The sequence below is a fragment of the Amblyomma americanum genome, chromosome 1 (assembly GCF_052857255.1).
Source record: "Amblyomma americanum isolate KBUSLIRL-KWMA chromosome 1, ASM5285725v1, whole genome shotgun sequence".
Taxonomy (NCBI): domain Eukaryota; kingdom Metazoa; phylum Arthropoda; class Arachnida; order Ixodida; family Ixodidae; genus Amblyomma; species Amblyomma americanum.
The window spans coordinates 484126808-484147812 of NC_135497.1; the positions used below are offsets into that span (position 1 = coordinate 484126808).

General features: G+C 44.3%; 1 protein-coding gene across 2 annotated transcripts in view; it reads left to right on the forward strand.

Annotated features, from left to right (window-relative positions):
• The window catches only part of LOC144116076 (DNA (cytosine-5)-methyltransferase 3B-like), a 297915-nt gene that overhangs the window by 227330 nt on the left and 49580 nt on the right, over positions 1–21005 (forward strand). The window contains exons 14-16 of one of the 2 annotated variants that reach the window (XM_077650731.1): positions 10589–10740; positions 12558–12677; positions 19056–19142. In XM_077650731.1, coding sequence (XP_077506857.1) covers positions 10589–10740; positions 12558–12638 — 233 coding nt within the window. In that variant the 3' untranslated portion in view covers positions 12639–12677; positions 19056–19142. Of the gene's footprint in view, positions 1–10588; positions 10741–12557; positions 12678–19055; positions 19143–21005 lie in introns of those variants that run through there. The other variant, XM_077650730.1, reaches the window with a different exon arrangement.

Consider the following 21005-nt stretch of genomic DNA (forward strand, 5'->3'; position numbering starts at 1 on the left):
CATACCCTCAAGACAAAGCTTAACGGTGTATTAAGGAGGAATCTGAACTCGTCCTTTTACTGCGGAAACTCGATGTACACACTCTGGGCATTCTTAAAAACTGCAAATTATTGTCCTGCTCGGCCGATTTTCCAAATTTATGTTGGATTTAATGTCCCAGCTCCCGCCTTTTTTGAACTTGGTGCTGAAGGTACGAGGAGTCAACCAGCACGTGGAGTGCCTTTCAGCCAGCCTGTCCCACGAAACACAAGAAGGGCTATGCAACGTTTAACAAATGTCTGCAAAAGTATACGGTAATTTGTAGAAGAAATCTATTTTCAGATGTTCGGTAGGCAAGGAGGCAAAAAGAGGCGTTATATGCCTGCTAATGCTCCGCTAAAAAAAGATCTAGAAAACTTCGTAAGGACTCGTTAAGAATATATTTCAGACATTTTTATTTTTAGGAAATGGCTGCTTATATGAAGCCTGTAGATTCAAAATCAATATGCTATATATTTATGACCCTCTAAAATCAACCAGTGGGATTTCATTAGGGTTAGTGCTCATGCTTTTTTTATACCTGCAGATTTTGTTTGCTCAGATACGTGCAGTATAGCTCGAACGGCAAAGGGCAGGCAGCTGCCTTTTGCAGCATAAATACACATGCAAATGGGGAACAGAAACTCACTTCATCAGTCTCTGCCACAGTTTCATCAGTTTCTGCCAGCGGTGTTCATGGAGCTTGAAACCAGCATAGCCGTAGAAATTGTCTCGCGCTATACTATGTACGGTGCGTCTGACGCGTGCTCTATATTGCTCTTATTACTCTTATTGTATATCGACTTGGAAGAAGGATGCTGTTTGCAACGTTCGTTGCATGGACATCTCTGCTGCCCTAATGGCCGTGCGCAATTATATCCTATGTTAATTGGCGCTGAGGCATGTACATAACTAGCTCAGTCGTCACTAATCACCGAAATAAAAGATGCATAAAAATTAATATGATTGGGCTTAGGATCTCTGCGGCATTAGTTTGTGTTAACTACTTGGGCATACATGCAAAGATACGTTCAGAACAAATTGCTGTTAAAAAACCTCGCTAATATGTTACCGAGTAAACTTCTTGTCAGAGAAATTTTTAAACCGTTGCATGGAAAACGTATATTTAGAGAACGTTTTAAAACTGTGAATAAAACCTCTTTTGTCAGTATGTTTTTAAAACCTTTGGGAATAAACCTTTTTTATCAATTTGTTTTTAAAAGGTTTGTGGATAAACCTCCATTGCTGAGATTTTTTTTAAGCATTTCAATATAGTGCGAGACGTTGCTAGGTCTTTGGAGTTTGAAGACTTTTTATAGAAGTTATATGTTTCGTCGGGTGGTGGCTTCGCTTTCGCTTTTATTTTGTTTTTTAGGTTTCTGTGAATAAATAGTTTCATTCGCAAACAACATAGTCACAAATTAGGCCCACGTAAATAAAAATACACGTGGATTCTGATTTATGTATCACTCCGCCGATGGCAGAGCGGCAAGCCGCCACAAGATGCTGAAAGGCACTCCATACATTAGTTGACTCCTCTTACCTTCAGCGTTGGGTTCAAAAAAAACGGCAGAGCCAGGACGTTTCATCTGATTTAAATTAGGGAAATCGGCGGCTCTGGGAAATAATTCAAAGAATGCTCGGAACGTGTAGATTGTGTTCCTGCCGTATAAAGAAGAGTTCAGATTCCTCTTTAGTGCACCTTTAAATGTCTCCAATTTTTTTTCATAGCACTTACTCATTGAACAGGTGCTTCTTATACACCAGTAGGACCTATGTTAGATTCTTTTTAAAAAAAAAAATGCCGTTTGCGAAAAGGGTGCGACTTATAGACCGAAAAATACGGTAATGTATTTTATATGCTAAACTGATCGTAGTGTTTGGAGTGGAAGCTCAAACTGGCACGTCCAGTCGGAATCGGAATGCTCCATGCATTCGAATATGGGTTGCAATGGAAGCTTCCAGTTGTTTCTAAATACCCAATATGAAATTTTCCATTTTAAAAGTCAATTTGAAAGCCAGTGGTTTTTTTACTTGGTTTATTTCAGGAGTGGTACCTTTTTTCTCCTGCAGTAGCAGGGTGAGCTGGAGGTTCTTAAGTTTTATGTTGCTTAATCGAAGTTGGAGACAGTGGTTCAATAATACTTGTCAGACTAGTTGGTCCATCATTAGATGCGAAGTAACTGCTGTGTGAAAGGGACAGTGATGGTGGAGTAATGCTTACAACACATACCTACTGCACTTGTGTGTGTTGTATCCATGTGCTGTAAGCATTTATTTATTAACATTGTCCCTTTTGCACCGTAGTTACTTTGCGGAGGTATTGGATCATTTATTTTAAGCTTCTGCAGTTCCACAGTAATAGCCTGGAATAATTGTGCTTCATTTTTAGCAAAGGTTTTGTGGTCTTCTAAATTTCTAAGCTAGGATTCTGCCTACTGTGGTCTTAATCACTTGCTGTGCATTGGTGGTATTGTGCGCACAGGGTGCTTTGCTGATTTCTCGCAGTATTGTTTTGTGTGGCACCTAGCTTTTGTCGAATTTCTCCTTGATTCATTTGTCCATGAGACCTTGTTTGAGCTTTCGTTGTGCATTGTTGTCTTTGAGTTGAGTTGAGTGGTTGTAAGCCACCGGTGGGATTAGCCTTGCAGTTGCTGCCGGCAATTGCTCCACCGTAGCGACACTTAAATAGAAATCACAAAAACACTGTCCGCAAAAACCCAAATAGACACTCCTGAGGTCACCATGTGGAGGCCAAATGCGTGTCCTGCAGGTAAAGTAGAAGGTGAGAAGCATCCCTTCTACTCGACTGGCTCCCGCGCGGGAAAACAATGTCCTGAAGAGAACTGTGAGGAACTCCTGCCTTCTTGAGGGATCCGAATAACACAGCCCGTTCTGCGTTGTACAAAGTACAGCACAAGAGGTAATGTTCTATGTCACCACACACACCACACTTTGAACACAATGGTGACAACGCTAGGCCAGTCTTATACATCCACGCCGGCGTACGAGCAGAATCCGTGCGAACGCGGTGCAGCAAAGTGGCTTGGTACCTTTTGAGACCCTTGGTCACACATGGCTGATGAGGAGAGCTCCACAAAGAACTGAAGTGGCACAACACCACATCTCTGAACATTTGCTTGACTTCATGAGGGACTCCATGTACTGGAATCCCGGAGAGAGCTGTATGGGCGAGGTTGTCTGCTATCTCGTTGCCTAAGACACCTATGTGCGAGGGCACCCATTGAAAACGTATAGAGAAGCCTTTGCTATGTAGATTCTGCACCAAACGTAGGGTTCTAAGACTCAAGGCATCAGTGGGGAACCCGTACTCTAACCATTGAAGGGCAGATTTTGAATCCGCAATTATGACAGTAGGTTGAGGCGTACAACACCGTAGCTTCTTTAGAGCTGCCTCAATGGCAACGCTTTCGGCCACTGTGGAGGACACGACTTTAGTAAAACGAACAGACCAATCATACTTCAAAGACGGAATATGAAAAACAGCTGCACTAGATCCTCTGACCTTGTCCACAGAGCCGTCTGTAAAAATTTGAAGATGACTGGCATATTCGGTCTCAAGATGTTCCAGTATGAGCAAACGCATTGCCGCTAAAGGAGAATTCCACTTAGCGCGAACGTGGGGAATTGTCAAGGAACATTCGAGGCTCGGAAAGGACCAAGGTGGCTTCAACGTCTTAGGTCGATCTCGAAGGTCGAGACCCAGAGAACGAAGAGTATTTAAGGCCAAGTACGCCCGGGACTCAGATCTCTTTCGAAGGCGCTGTAGAAGCGCTCTCCCGGCAACAGTCTCTCTGAGGCGGCCAATTTGCAGCAAAAGTCTTTGTGAAGCGGCTAGCTGAAGAGGTTTCGATTGAGACTCATACAGTACTGCATTGTTTGGAGCAGCCTGCGGAACGCCGAGAGCCCTCCTTAGTCCCATTCTGTGCAAAACCTCAAGGCGTTCCAGCTGCGATACCGAGGGGGAAATTAAGGGGAGCTGGTACATCATTTTGCGACTTGTCACCAGGGCATCGTGAAGCCTGATCATTGAAGCAGGATGGTTTCCCCATTGCTCACTAGCAACTCTACGAAGCACATTGAGACGCGAAGATAGTGAAGCCACAATCGAGTCCACAGCTCGTCTCCACTGTAGACGTGAGTCAATAGTGACGCCCAAAAAACGTATGTGGTTAACCTGACGAAGGCAAGACTGATCAAGGTCTATGCTCAGCCGCGCATACCGTCGTCCCCTACCTGGAAACAGGACGAGGCCAGATTTTTCCACCGAGAGAGTCAACCCAACACCTTGAAGATAACTTTTAACAGAAAGCACGGCCTGTCGCGCTAATAGAGCTAAGCGTTTGTGTTGATATCCGGTTAACCAAAGACAAATGTCGTCTGCATATATCGACATATGGACATGCCTACAATGTTTTTGCACTTTTGCGGGAAGACCAGCCATGACAACATTAAAGAGCGTTGGGGACAGGACACTACCCTGAGGTACCCCTCGCGATACCGCCCTTTCGGAGCTCATTGTACTTCCTAACCGCACTCGAAATTTACGATCACTGAGAAATGAGTGAATGAATCTCAGAAGATAGCCCTGTACGCCTATGACCTGCAGACTGTTCAGTATTGAGCTCTGGAGGACACTATCATAAGCCTTTGATACGTCTAGGAAAATAGCTAGCGTTGAAAGTCCAAAAGCACTCTGATGTTCAATGTGGCTTATCAAGTCCAGGACGCTATCTTGCGCACTTAAACCTGTGCGGAATCCAGTCATGCATGTTGGTAGTGCCCTTCTATCCTCAAGCCACCAAGACAAATGCTTACTTGCCATCTTCTCCATGAGCTTAGCAACACACGACGTCAGCGATACAGGACGATACGAGGCCGCGTCTGTCATGTCTTTGCTGGCCTTCAGCAGTGGGACTACACAAGCCACCTTCCATGAAGGGGGAACGTCACCAGACTCCCACACTCGATTGAGATAGGTTAGGAGCATCTTCCGGTGTTCCAGAGGCAGGTTCTGTAACATTTGATTGGTAATGCCGTCAGGACCTGGTGCACAGCGACGCCGCAGGCTGCGGAGCGCTGTCTGTAGTTCTCGAAGTGTGAACGGGGCGTCCATAACAGACGGAGATGTAGCAGGTAGAGCGCAGGGATGAATGTCTTTCACCTTCTTGGGGATGCAGATTTCTTGTCATTCTACAACATTGGCAGCCTCCTTGGATGTGGCTTTGGTTGATGTAGAGATCGCTTGTCCTTTTACGTTGTGCATTTCCTTGATGATTGTTTCCGGCTGAAGTTGGTGTTGGGGGATCTTTGAAGTCACTTTGACAGTGACTCTTTTCTCTTTTCTTCTTTGCTAGGCTGAATGAACCTTCTTGTTTTCCCTTTGGCTGAGGATCTCTGAGTTTTTCTGTTTCCTTATGAGTTCGATGCTGTCCTCTTCATTACCGACCATTCATCCCGATGTGATGTCAGCCCATGGTGCTTGTTTTTCCAAGGATGGAGGGCATCTTCCTGAGATGCGCCGTGAATGAAGGGATAAAGGAAGTGGAAAAGAAGAAGAGTAAGAACTGCCGTAGTGGAGGGCGCTGGAATAACTGACCATTTTGGGCTTTCTAATGCGCATGACATCGCACAGCTCACTGGTGCTTCTTGCGTTTTGCCTCCATCCAAATGCCCAGCGTGAAAAGGAGGAAAGTGGAGAGGGGGCAAGTGACTCCGTGGGTTTTGTGAAGGTTGCTTTTGACTGCTGACGCAAACCCTGCTGCACCAGTCCCAATTATCGCCCGTAACCTCTTTCTGGCAGAAGTTGCATCCTGTTCCCATGTTATGTTTCTTCCAGCTGTCCTTTTGAAATGCCCTTTCTTGTTCCTACATCATTCTTTTTGTGTGGCTGCATGGTCGTTCTTGTTATAGTGCATACAATATGGCATGAGGCTACATGGGCCATCACTTTGTCATGCTTTGTGCCACATAAGGCGCTGATTTTCTGATTGGGGCAGTTTTTGCACATGCCCTAGCTTCCACTTGGCTCTTAAAGCATAACAAATCTTTGAATTTGCATGGGGCCACTGAGAAAAAGAAGTACTGGTAGCGGATGATTCTGGGGAATTCATGATGTCAAACATGATCACTTCTCTGTTCATCTTTCCTCATCTAGCACTGATGATATCTGCTTCTTTGCATCTCATTTTCGTCATCTGGTTTTTTTCTCAGGATTCTGCCTTGATCATGTCTTTCACTTCAGAGCATTTGTTGCTCATTGGTGTGACTTCAACTTCTGCCTTTCTTCCTGGTTGTCTTGGATCAGGATTTCCATTGTTGTGCATGGCTTCCTGAGCTGCTCCTTGCTGTATACTGTGACAGTGATTGTATTTCCTCTTCTCTTGGCTTGTATCATCCAGTATGCAGCATGTTCTAACTTTTCAATGGTCTAGTTCATAACTGAGCTGTTTTAATTTAGTAGAATATGGCTCACTGGTTTCGGTGTTGATTGAGATGATGCTGGATATTCTTGTGCTTCCCTCTTCTGCTCTTAAAGTCTGTGCATTCAATATCTTTGATTATGGTGTTGGGTGCTGAGCTCTGGGTCATTTATATCCCTGCAGAGGAGTTGTTGCAGGTATTCTAACAGTATACACCATTTGTTTTTGGGGTTCCTGATTGATGTTTTTTGCTTGTGCGTGTCGGGTCTCTTCCGCAACTGCCCGGCTTTACTGTGCTTCGGGTGGCATAGGGAGTGTATTGGTGGTAGCAATTGTTGTCAAGCTAAACCTAACTCTGGTTTAGAGTGGCAAGGTGCAGGAACCTTGACATGAACACATGCCACAGCACCATCAGTTACCTGTATAGTGATGTAATGCCTTCCGTCTGGCATCCAGTCAGGTACCGGTTAGCAGTGGGGCATTCGTTTCATGGCCACCCGTGTTCGATATGTCAAGTAAGAATTGCAAGCATTTCTTTAAAGCATTTAGGAACAGTTTGATACAGCCAAGAACTCATAATATAATAATAATAAATAATCCTAATAAAAGCAGTGCTCTGCCGACACCACCTGCAAGAAACAAGAGCACAATTTATGTACAACTGTTACTTGCCCATCCTCATTGCGCTTTTTTTCAAATGACCCTCGCATGCACGCTAGCTCACAGTTCTGCTCACATTTCCTACACAAACGAGGATCTCTCCTTTTATCACTCCGTCTTTGAGGTGTGCTGGGATAAGGCACCTCTGGGTGGTGCGTGGGTGGCGTTCATAAGAGACCTCAAGATGGCGACCACCTGCACTTCCTCACCTAGGGGTTGATCTCTGCTTTGGGCTCGCTCAGCTGTAGGTGTAGGACAGGGGGGCATGGTGCCTGCTCAGACACAGAGGTCGAGTGTTGGTGTGGCAATGGTGGCCATGTCACCTCTGAAGCACTCGTTCCGGCTTCACCAGTCAGCGACTGGTGCAGAACTTACTGCTATTCATGTCGCCATTGAGCACGTCAGTGAAGAATCACCCCAGCAATAGTCTGTTTCCACTGATTCAAAGGTAGCCATCCAAGCCTTGCTATTTGCTCTTTGTTATGGGTCTTATGAACAACTGGTCGCAGAAATCCGACAGCACTGCCACACAGCCATCAATGAAGGGCACGATATTGTTTACCAATGCCTGCACAGACACAGCAGCATCACAGGTAACCAGCGCAAACTGCTCACCATGAGGGCAATTGTGTGTTCATCTATATCTCGAGAGACGATGCAGCGGGTAGGCTTAGACCACTTGTGTGGGACACACATTTGCTGCGTGGAATTAAGGCCAATTTTCCAATTCGCGTTTAAAAACCTTGAACCCAGATCTGAAGCTCCTGCTTCCATATGGCCCACAACGACATGAAGCAACTTTGCTGTGTCGCCTGTGGCTTGGTGTAGCTTTCACCAAGCATTACTCTTTCTTAATCGATATGGCTGATAGCCCTGCATGTGCCATCTGCGGGTGTCTTGAGAATGTAGCCCACATTCTTTGTGAATGCTCTGCCTATAGCGCTGAAAGGTAGTCTCTCACTTTCTTGATCCGTGCCTACTGACGGAAATGAAGATTCTCGGCCACTGGCCGTGGCGATCGTTGGCGGTGAAGGCCTCCAAGGCACTGCTCCGCTTCATGAGGACTTCTGGCCTGCACGATAGGCTGTGACTTTACTGAATGCTGTGACTGCATAGTGACTTCAATTTTCTGCTACTCTCTTTTCTCCTTGATCTTTTTATCCCCTCACCCCTTTCCCCCATGCAGGGTACCAAACTGGTTATTCTTCCAGTTAACCTCCCTGCCTTTCCCCCTCTTCTTCCCCCTCTTCCTCCTGGGTGGAATATGGTTGCTCTGCTTGTCCATATGCAAGTTCACTCTGGTCACGCACTTTCACTTTGCTATCAGAGGATTCATAGTTGATGCTCTGATGGAGATGGTCACATGGCTGAGAACTTTCACTCTTGTTATGTGCTTCACTGTGTATAAGCTGTCATCCGGTGAAAGTCTACTAGTTTGGGGAAGCTGGCTTCTCTTGTGGTGTGCCTCCTAGTTGTTCTATGTTGGCCACTCTTCAAACTCTGTGTGGACCGAAGCATGTCGGGGATTCTTACTGTGTTCAACAGGGCTGGGATATATCTAGGTTGCTTTGAACAAATAAAACCAGCGGAAGGGCACAGACACAGAAAGGCACACACGACGATGCTGGACTATCAACTGAATTTATTTCAGTGAAAATCACACATATACCGTTCAGCATTGGAACCAGATATGCTCACATGTAAACATTAAAATTGAGAAAACATTACTGAGGAAAAGATGCCCATCACACCACGCTTTCTATAGTTATCTGTGGGTGGTCAAAAGAGCTTAAGAACCTAATTTCCTTATGAAACAAGCTCACTGATGTAGCATTAACACGTGTATCTTTTTTTTGATGATTTGATATGCCTCTAAAATTTCACATTGGTGTCTTGTTTTACCCTGCCGTTAAGAACATCAGCAACCTTGGGCAAGGTAAAACAAGCAACCAACATGAAGCTTTGTAGGCATATCACATCATCAAAAAAGAAGATACATGTGCCAATAATATGCGAGTCAGTTTGTTCCATAAGAAAATTAGGTTCTTATGCTCTTCGAGCCCTCATTGTTAACTATAGAAAGCGTGGTTGGATGGGCATCTTTTCCTGCATTATGTTTTGTTATTTCTTCGTGCTGTCATATGCGCATGTCTGGTTTCATTGCTGAAAGGCACATGTGATCTCCACTAAAGTAAATTCAGTTGGTAGTCCAGCATCGTCCTGTGTGCCTCTCTGTGTCGGCCTCCTTCCACTGGTTTTATTTTTACGAAATATGTACCCACTCGTATAGCTCTCCACTCTACTAGATCATTTCTCTAGGTTAAACACATTCCACTTCTAGTGTGGAACTTTGGTTGACTCTCTTGCAGATGTTGCAAAACATAGTAGTTCCTCACCAGACGCACCCGCCGAGGTGACTCAGTCTTCAGGTTGCTCGCCTACTTAGTCGGAGGACTTGAGCTGAGTTCTGGCCGCTGTAGTCGTGTTCCAGTACAGGTGAAATGCTTTTAAAGGTGCCTGTGTGCTCTGCGATGATGGTGCATGTTAAAGTACCCCGGATGGTCTAAATAATCTGGAGCCTTCCACTATGGCATCCCTCATGGCCCATGTGTTGCTTTGGAATGTTAAACCCCACAATTTTCACTTGACGTTGCATTGTTAGCCACCAGTACCTTCTCTGAATTTGGCTCAGAGTGCACTGTGCATCCATGCGTCCTGTAAATTCATGGCACATCTGAAGTATGAAGGCCTTTAAAACAGCAGGCACAACAACATTGGGACCTTCACTGTTGGCATTATTCTTAACAACAATGCCATTTCTCTTGGCAAACTGAATTTTTCTTGTCTGCCCATTGGCATAATTGTTGGCTTGTGCATGTGCTAGCTCACAGTTCTGCTCACACGTGAATGTCCTGCATCATGAAAGTGCTGGTAGTATCATTGCCACATGTTCATCATGCAAGAAATAGGCATAATTAACAGTGCAAAAGGACCAGGGCGAGGAAAGAAAGAGACACACAAAGTGTTGTTCATTATGCTAAACCTTCACCATCTTGTCCAGTTTTTCATTGTACCAAGGAATAAGGGTAATCCTAAGAATCGGGGGGAGGAACTTAACAGAGCTGAGTTTTTTTGTTTATTATATGTGAAGAGGAAGCAATGAAGTATGTAGCTTAAAAGCCATGTCAACAACATGACCAGGTACAAATGGTGGTGGTCTTTGGAATTAAAACTATGAACAATAAGAAAGGAAATGTTCTGTGTTTTGTGTTCCTTACTTTTTCGTTGCCAGTGCCAAGAGCAAATGATGTTTGGCTTTTGATCATGTTACCCGTGTCAGAAAGTGCAAGCATTTGTTGCCCCCTCTCTCCCCAAACCCCCCCGCTTTTCAACACTTTTTATTTGTGGGACTACCTCAAGTGAAGAAAACCTGTCCAAACATAGTGTGTTATGTGGACTCTGCGCAGACCCGACGGGCACTGGAATCCTGTTCTTTGAATTCTACCGAGTGCTGCGTACATTGCAGCTGGCAAATGGCAACAGGCACCTCTTCTGGATGTTTGAAAATGTTGCTGCCATGCCACGCGAGTATCGTCGTACCATTTCACGCTTTCTCCAGGTATGTTGTGGGGCCTACCCTTTGTTTGGGCCCTTTAGGAACCCATGGCAGTGCCAGCTAAGTTTAAAGATTAGCTAATTTGTGTGCTGTGATCAATAGCTTAGTTTATAGCTTGTGGAAACTGCATTTAGGGCATCTCATTGTATTGAAACCATAGTCTGAGGATGTTGTATCGTTGGTGTTTCTGATCCCACTCTTTGTCTTTGCAATTTATTCTCATTATATATAAAGCCCTTGATTTTTAAGTTAAATGCAAAGTGTTGTCTGGGAAGAATATAGCCCCTCATTATGCACTTTTCATTTCATTTAATTTGATTTCATTATTTATTACCCTCAAGTGCGAAAGCATTACAGTGGGGAGTGGCACGTACATAATATATATCAAAGCACAATAAAACCTAAGCCGAAAGAAAGTCAATACAGAACCCCAAATATGAGCTCAATATGAAGAACTGAATACATGAAAAAACATAACAAACTTGAATTGAGAATAAACGGTGATAATAAATAGTTACACTGTAGATAGAACACCCACGAGTGGAGCAAGCATGCACATAAAACAAGAGGAACTGAAAACGAGAAGCGGCCGGGTACTGCAAGACAAAAAGATCAGGTATCAGCTTCAAGATATCTTGCAACTGTCGCCCGAAATAAGTCATGATCTGTTATTAATGTGGCATCGGAGGAAGGTGATTCCACTCTGCCGATGTACGAGGAAGAAACGAATGATAAAAGGCATTGGTTTAAAACCGATGACGTTTACTTTACAAGAGTGGTTAATGCTGCACGGGCGATAGGATGGCTGCGAAATGAGTGCATGCTTCACCTGGGTATGATGATAATGTTTGTGAAAAAGGCTAAGGCACGACACTTTCCTACAGATCTCAAGAGATGGAAGTGACTGCATTGGTTTCATTGAGGTAATGCTACTAGTACTGTTGTAATTGGAAAGCATGAAATGCGCCGAATTATGCGTCGAAAATCAGGGTCCCAAATTGCAGAAGCATATTCTAGTTTAGAAAGTACTAAAGTCTTGTACATATTCAGTTTAGCAAAAATAGGTGCCTTAGAAAAGTTGCGGCGCAGCTAGTCAACCATGCAATAACTGTTATTAATAATATAATCAATATACAGTCGCCGATCGATTTTTCGGGCTCTAACGGACCCGAAAAATAGTCTGAATAATCAGTCAGAAAAATCCGTGAAGTACAAAAAATCGCTTTATTGAAATGAAACCGCCTTAAAAATGTCACTGATTTTACCTTGCAGGAAATTTGTCTTATTGGCGACGATTTGCGCCTGTATTTGCGCCAAGGTTGTGCTTTCACTGTATACGCTAGACAGCAAGGTTACCGAATTTAGTTGGAATACTTCCCAGGCTTGTTTGACGGACCCAGCGGGGCCATGTTGTCCACAATCCGAGCATGCACCACACTGCTCGTTAAACACACGCAAAGATAAGGCACTTTTCTTTCAAAGCTGTGGAACCGCCGGGTGCAATCACAAAACGGCAAACAGATGTAACTTCGTGAGGACTTAGCGCCACTCGGTCAACGCGGTCAGAGAATCCTAAGTGAAGTATCGGCGAATGGCGAACGTATGAGACCCGCCACAATGGCTCAGTGGTTAGGGCGCTCGGCTACTGATCCAGAGTACCCGGGTTGAAACCCGGCCGCGGTGGGTGCGTTTCGATGGAGGCGAAACGCAAAGGTGCCCGTGTGCTGTGTGATGTCAGTGCACGTGAAAGATTCCCAGGTGGTCGAAATTATTCCGGAGCCCTCCATTACTGCACTTCTTTTTTTCCTTTCTTCTTTCAGTCCCTCCTTTATCCTTTCCTACCGAGATGTGAGATAGCTCCTGCACAATTTTCTTCCCAACAACCAATTTTCAACGTATGAGACAAGCGATAACCGCCCGCGACAACGTCGGCGACAAAAGTAAGTTGGTGGCGATGACAATCCGGCTGCCACCTCGAAGTGTCAGAGATCGTAGGGACCTCTACTGGCAACAATGAGATACCGAAAGTGTGTCAAGCCAAGCCAACTGCAGCATAAATCCACCTCAATCCAAGATGGCACCTTTTGCGCCGCCGAAAAGGCGATAAAATGGTCGACTTTGGCCCGCAGGCAACTGAAATTAGTCCGATAAAAAACTTTCGGACTTTTTAAGTCCGAGATATCCGTCGTGAATATGTTTGCGCTTCTATGGGGAGACTGACGGTGCCTCATCGAGGTCCGAAATAGCCTACAAGTCCAAATTATTGGAGTCTGAATTACCCATCGGCTACTGTATTGCTTCCAGCTAAGATCATTAGTTATATGCACATTTAAGTATATTATAAGAAGTTGTGGGATCCAAAGGAGTATTATTTATTACATAGCAAGTGGGGGTGATGTTAGTGCGAGACGCTTACATAACTTTACATTTGTTAATGTTTATATCGATGGCATTATGTGTTACACCATTCAGCTGTGTTGTTTAGGTCAGTTTGTAATGTAGAAACACCGGTAGGGTCAGCTATTTCACAATAAATTACGCAGTCATCCGCGAACAAGTGTATAGGGTAAGCTGCACTGTTACCGTGTTTGCTCAATATAATGTGCACATTTTTTTTCATAACAAGCGCCCAAAAATACATGCGCATTACAGTCATGCCCAAAACTCAAAAACATCAAAACCGAAACTTCAAGATAAAAAAATTGGCGGTGGTTTAGCTCTGGTTAAACCTGGAGTGACGCGATAGCTACACCTGGCTGAATGGTACTTGGTCACGTGACCAACCATGTGACAAAGCACGTGATCAGCCACGGCGCCGCGCTGCCGGCAGCTTCTCCACACCACGTGACCAACCACATGACAGCGTGGCAGCGCAGCCACAGGATGATGTGCAGCCACGCTGAAGGCTCGAAATGCTACCTTAATGTAGCTGTCGCTACAAAAACCGAACCTGAGCAGCTCAGTAAAGTTCGGCCAGCCACATTGCCATCATTATCGCCAAGCTGTCAAGCGTCTTTGTGGTTTTGTGTCATCATTCCATTGGCGTGCTCAAACAAGGTCGTGTGCTTTCATCCACCCTGTTAGCCTTAACCCTGTCAGCATGGAAAGAAAGCGATGGTTCCATTATGAAGCATCGTTCAAGCGCGAGGCAATCATCATGGCTGCAGCCGAAGTGAATCGGGCAGCATCTCGTGCGTTAGGTGTCCCGGAGACATGCGTTCGTGATTGGCAAAAGCAAAGAGACTGCATTTTTCAGTGTGAAGCATCACGGAAAGGCTTCAATAGCCCACAGCATGGTTGATTTCCGGAACTTGAAGAATCTCTTGCAGAATATATCAAGGAACTCGGAAGCAACCAGCTGACCATGTCCTCAGGTATAATCAAGGCGAAAGCTCTCCAACTGTTGAGGCAGTAGAATATACCGAGGGATCGGTTCAAAGCCAGCTGGAGTTGGATTCAGAAATTGGCGGTGGTGTAGCTCTGGTTAAACCTGGAGTCACGCGATAGCTACAGCTGGCTGAGTGGTACTTGGTCACGTGACCAACCACGTGATCAGCCACGGCGCCACGCCGCCGACAGCTCCTCCGCACCATGTGACAGCATGGCGGCGCAGCCACAAGGTGGCTTGCAGCCACGCTGAAGGCTCGAAATGCTACCATAATGTAGCTATCGCTACAAAAACCGAACCCGAGCAGCTGAATAAAGTTTGGCCAGCCACATTGCCATCATCATCACCAAGCTGTCGAGCGTCTTTGTGTCGAAGAATGAGCATCTGCCAAAAACTTCCAGACGCATACGAAGAGAAGTTGATCGCATTCCAGCAATTCTTGATCAACTGTCGTCTCTTGCATAGCTACTCGCTTGGTAGATCAAGAACGCCGGCCAAACCCCAATTTTCTTTGATATGCGTCAAACTATGTGGTTGAGTCAAGGGGCGCCAAGCAAGTGCGTATGCTCACGTCAGGTAATGAAAAAAACAGGGTGATGGCATTGCTATGGTGCATGGCAGACGTACACAAACTGAGTCCGTATTTAATTTTTTTGAGAGAAAAACTGTGCCAATGGACACTGCGTTTCCCAGCAGCGTCGTCATCCACGTGCGACCTAAAGGTTGGATCGACACAGACCTCATGATTGACTGGATTGATTCAGTCTTGCGGAAGAGGCCTGGAGCCAGCCTTGGTGTGCCGCACTCTACTGGTTCTCGACTCCTTTAGGTGCCACATCACCGACCGCTTGAAGGGGACACTTGTGGCCTGCCACACAGATCTGGTGGTTATCCCTGGAGGGGTGACATCGCACATCCGGACGCTTGATGTGTGCTTAAATAAGCCCATAAAGGACCGCATACACAGCATAAAACCACTGGCTCGGTGAGCAGGTCCTTAGGCCAGCAGGCCGTCCTGAGAGCGACGCTCGGGGACATAACCACGTGGGTTCACGGTGCTTGGAAACCCCTCCCGCAGGCTATGGTTATGCGGGCATTTAAAAAATGGCATTTCGAATGCCTTGGATGGCACTGAGAACAACTTGCTGTGGTCTGTGGACAGTGAGAAAGAGGTCTCGTCCGACTCTGACGGCGAGTAGCCTACAATGTCTATGTGTCTCGTGGTGCTTGTGTGTGGTGTGCTGATTTAGGTGCCGTAATATGTTTATGCAATTCCAAGGTGTCTGTTGCCGTTATTTTTATGTGCACGATAGAATCGGCGCACAGTTATTTTTTTTGGTTTCTGGTTTTTAAATTCTACTGCGCGTTACAATCGGGGTTGTGTTAGAATTGTGCAAACATGGTAGGTTAACTTGAACTAAGAAAAGTGGGCTCAAACCTGAGCCTTGTGGTACACCTGATGCAACAGAAGTTTACAGTGAATTATTATTGTTAAGAAACACAAACTGTGATCGTCTCTTCAGAAAAAATTTTGAAATTCTGAAGAAAAGATTTGCATCAGTATATATGCAGTCATTTTTATTAGTAGAAGGGTATGGTTAATTTTGTCATGTCCTTTAGAGAAATCTAAGATACAATCAGCCAAAGAATGTAGTCATTGAAAGTTAGCATGGAGTGAGTGAAACATAGTAACGGTGTCTTGCAGAGTACGACTTAATGAAACCATGTTGTGCTGAATAAAAAAAAATTTGAGTCAAGAAAACTGCAAGGTGTGAGTAGATGACATGTTCAAGAATTTTACATGGTATGCTGAAAAATGGGGTGATAAGTTGTGATTGCTTATTACTATAGGTGTGTGAATATTAAAATTTTTAGATATGAATATGAAGAAAAAATAGCTTCAAATATCGTATCAAATATAGAATATCTGCTGAGAACAAAAAAAAAATTATTTCAGAAAATGAAAAACAAGCTACTGTTGTTGCCCTTAATTTGTTTCAAAATAGTGTATTGTATTTGCAACTGAAATAAACAAAACTAGACTGCCTCAGCAGTGTATTAAAAAAGCTACGTGTACAGAAATACATACTACGTGACAGACAGCATAAGAGTACCCAACCTATACTGTGGTCATGCAAATCCATGAAATGACAAGACAAGCAACAAAACGTAACATGATGGCTAGCAAAACCTCATTCATTCGGAGTTGAAGAGACTGGAAGAAATGCCTGAATTATCCAAAGGTTGATTTATACAATACCCCGCGCCCCCTGGAAAAAAAAGCCTGCCGAAAATGCAGTAAAGTATTATGAGGTGGCCAATTGTGCGAACACTTGTAAGCCCGTAACGAGCACCCAGTTTCAGCTTGCTGGAAGAACGGCATGAATATACAAGGGTGGGGGCACTCATTCCTGTTGTAATGGCAAGACTGCTTCTAAAAAGCAAAAAGAAATGAGAAATGACCAGCAATATGCCATTTGGCGTGTAAAAGCGGCACGGATCCACTTTCGGAGCCGGACAACCAGCAAATGCGCGGCCCGACAGGTGCAGTTGCCATGGGTGAGCGGTGAAGCTCAGAAACCGAAGCTACACGGCCAGGCTATTTTTCGACCTAGCAACAAAGGCCCACAGAAAGTTCACACGCTTGTCATTACACCCACTTAAGAAGTGCATGGGTTACAATGCACCATGCAATAGTTGGGATTTTTACATGATCTCTTGCCCTGTTGTGACACCTCGACTCGCCCCTTCGGGAGCCATATGCGAAATTCCACAAGTAGGTTTTTCCGTAAACCGTTTTTCACCAAAATGAGATGACAGAGGTCACGCTCAGAAAGTTTCAATGAAGTTGACTGGACAAATTCCATGGGTGTAGGCATCAATTATGTAACATATGGCAGAAGGATGAGGATAAAAAAAAGCACGCTTTCGCGTCGCGATTGTTTGAAGTATGCATCGAAGTTGGTCGTCACCCATCATGTTCACAGCACGCGTGATATGTGGGAAAGCCCACTTGTGGAATTTCACAGAAGGGCTATCTTAACGGTGTCGGAATCTCATCGGTCCACATAAGATAAACGATAGCGAAAAAAGAGAATATGACTTTTGTATTGTTTTCTTTTAACGTTAAACTTGATAGTCGGGTAATTTGACTGCATATTGTGTTTCGACATGGTCGAATTAATGAGTCAGTGAGGTATACGATCGATATTGAATATTTTGGTATTTTTGATTATTCGAAATTCTCGAATATCAATTTCTCAAAACAAAAACGAATTGAATATGAAACATATTCGAATTGTATTCAAAATTTGAATATTTGCACACCCCTACTTGTTACCAGATTAATGAAGTGGAATCACCTTTGCCTGTTTCTTATGCTCTGGAAGGACACCAGTATCTAATGATTGTTGAAGTATTTTTGAAAAAACAGAATAAATCTTAATTTCATTGAGCAATCTTGCATATATACTGTCAACACCAGAGGAACATGAAGGTTTCAGTGTGCCAATAACCTTTACAACCCCAGCTGTACCTCTACTATTGGCTGCATATTGATGAAGACGAAGAACGGATACAATCGCAATGGAATATTAGTTTTAGAAGAAAAGTTCAGAATAAACGCATCGTTTAAAATAGATCTGCACATATGACTAGGCGCAAGTAAGCCATTCTGATTGATCAAAGAGATCTTTGTTGCTCTGGGTGTTAAAATGTTTCAAAATTTCTAGGGTTACTTGTGAGCATAGATGGCAGGGTGTTTTTCATAAAATTTGATTTCACAGTAGAGAGTGTGAGTATAATTGTTGGATGCAGTAATGTAGACATGCCAGCATTGCTCGGTTTGCCACAATTTTGCCTTTGATAATAAACACTTTTTCTTGTTAGAAAGTTGATTTAAATATGTGTTAAACCATGGTGGTTGTTAATTTATTGGTATAATTTTCTTTGAAATGTAGGCTGGTGTAAGATTTGAAATTAGGTTTGTGAATTGGTCCCAGTTTTCTTCAACCTAATAACGTTCAAAGCTTTGAAGATAGTTGTAGAGGAAAAGCGGAAGTTTGCTATTAATCTTTTCGATTATAATAAATTATAACTTCATTTTTTTCATGGCTGAGGATGTAATAAAGCTAATGACAAAATGAAGTAAATAACGATAGCTGAGTCAAGGCAAGAAATTAATTGTGCCTGTCATTTTGGGGTTAGTAGCCAGAATTCGGTTAGAAGGATTTGCAAAAGTGCCGGCAATATGTGTGAGACCATTAACTACTTGGGTAAAATTGAAAAGAGTGCATATATCAATGAATGCTTGGCAATGTCAAGAATGCTGCATGCAACATGGTGGTGCTGATTTTCAGTTTATTGTCTGATAATTAAAGCCACCTGGAAGAGTTACTCGGCATAAGGGGTGCCAGATTAGGATGGCAATAATATGTCATGCACTTCATTAAAGAATGTGATGTCTGCATTAGGTGGACAATACCATACACCAGAGATGTTTTTTCCAACATGACATTGCACCAGACAGATTCAATATTACATATGATATTAATGCGGAACAATGGTAGGCTCGTAGAAATTGTGAGCAGTGCTCAACTTCCTTGTCTTCCATCCCTGTTGTAGTGATAGATACTGAAACGTTTTATGCGAGTAAAAATTTCGCACTCATCGACATGAGAATTTAACCATGTTTCAGTGAGTGCTACCAAGTCGGCATCACACGTGTTGATAGCTCCGCGACTAAAATATCTCATGTTGAGTGAGCAGCTTTGGGCTAGTTGGCTTCATAAAGGCATGTAAGGTGAAGCCATATTCCATGAAATCCTCGCCGTATTAACGCATATAAAAGTAAGGAATTGCGAGTGCTCTTATGCTTAGTGTAGTGTTGTTGCACTCAACGAGTCTCTGTTGCTGGCACTGTGTGGTGCAGTGTGAGCCAGCACTGCTGGATGGCCGCTTCTTCTCGCCCCAAGCGAGGGCTCGGCTCTTCTGGGGCAATATTCCTGGCATGTATGCGTGAGTACCTCAAACATCTTTCCTTTGCATACTTTTTCCAGGCATAGGAAAAAATGCATGCTATGCCCTAAAGGAAGTGCAGACCACTCAAGGCAAGGCCGCTGATAGTGCCAGAAAAATGGTGGACTTTATGTTCTGCTTGGCTTATTGCTTGTATAGCTGGGATACACTTGTCAGCAGTCATCCACTTTTGAGTGGATGCCATGCAGTGCCATGTAACAGCAATGAACCTTTAAGATTACTCAGAGTATAATCCATTTGCTGTCAAAGCTAGCGAATCACTGGGGATGCTGGTGGTGGCCATAATGTCACTGCAAGTGAATCGCTGGGTGGACCAAGTGGTTGGGTACTGTGATTTGTAAAGTTATTCTTAGAAGGTGCTTCATGTACAGGAACGATGGAAAGAAACATGGACAGAGTGGATCTTAGGCACTTGGCCCTTTGCATTTATTTTCGTCACGCTTTTACTTCTATGGTAACAAAAAGGCTCTAGAGTTGTCCGCGATGCATTCTAAGGACAGCTCTCTCGTATTTTTTTAACCACCCAGGCAAAAATGTGATCAAAAGAAATTTGAACAGCGGCGCATGTAGGTACCGCATTTTTCGCATTTCTTTTCATTGTGATGGTACGTTTTGTAGGGTGTCTCGATGCCTCCACTTCTACAGTAGAGACAGCCTTTGACGCAGCCCACGTCACTTTTTCCCCTCGTGGTGCCATGTTGGTTTGGCCGTTGCCGGTCTCATACGTGTGCTATGCGTGTGATGCAGTTTTGCTCCAGTGCCGTGCCCAGTGAAATAATGTGACTGAACTAGAAGGAGGCAGTGCATACTTATTTTGATTGTAGAAGTGACCTTCTGGCTAATTGCAGTCTGTTTTACACATGATACAGATGCTGCGATTGCACAGCGATCGACGAGTTATGATGGGCGGTTGTGGTCTCCAGTGCACTTGCTGCACTTGAAAGGGACAGTTGCCTCTTGTCTTTCTTTGTACAGTAAAAGCTCATTAAATCGAACTGCAAGGGGCTGGGAAAAGTGTTCAAATTATTGAATGACCCCAAATAAATTGTGAAGAACTGCTTGCATCACGGTAAATTTGTTGGGGGAAAGGCTGGGAAACGGTTGCATCATTTTGAGATGAGAACAGCACAGCAGTGACTGTTTTTTGCTTTGCCATCAATGTTTTACTGCACTCATACTGTCGGGACCATCGCAACAGAACTGCTTCAAAATCATCAGGCTCTCTGCATTCTTTGATGGTGCTGCACGGTGGGGCTCCACTGCTACCACATTACACGAATTATAAGTGGCACCATCGTGTGTGAGGAGGCTTCACTGCCCATGTGGCATGTGACAAGTGAGCAGTCTCAGCTGTCTAGAAGAATGGAACCATATGGACAGAAGCGAAGGAAATGGTTCAGCGGCATCGCAGCGGCAAGAAAAAAAGGGGTGGGGAAAATGGAAGGGGATGAAAACATCGGCGTAGTGCCTATTAGTTTTCAAAATGGTGCTCAGCAGCATTAAGTTGACTGGCTTATGCTTGCTGGTCGGGCTGCCGTCGCTGTGATCAGGCACAAAACTCAGGAAAGCAAAACTGAAACTATGCGTTCAGTCTGTTCTCAGAGATGAGGGCCATCCATTCATAGCCATGCCTGGCGTCGTGGGCAAGCGATTTCGCAGCATGGAATTCAGGCTTTGAGTAGGATTATTTCGACAATCTCTTGCCATACCGGTCAGACCTGGATGCGGCCTAGCTTCGAGAGCCCATTCGAATTAATGGACGTGAGACCCATAGCGTTCGAATTAGCGAGAAATCAATGCGGTAGACTTGCATGGGCCTTAGCTGGGATGGAGCCGGCAGCTC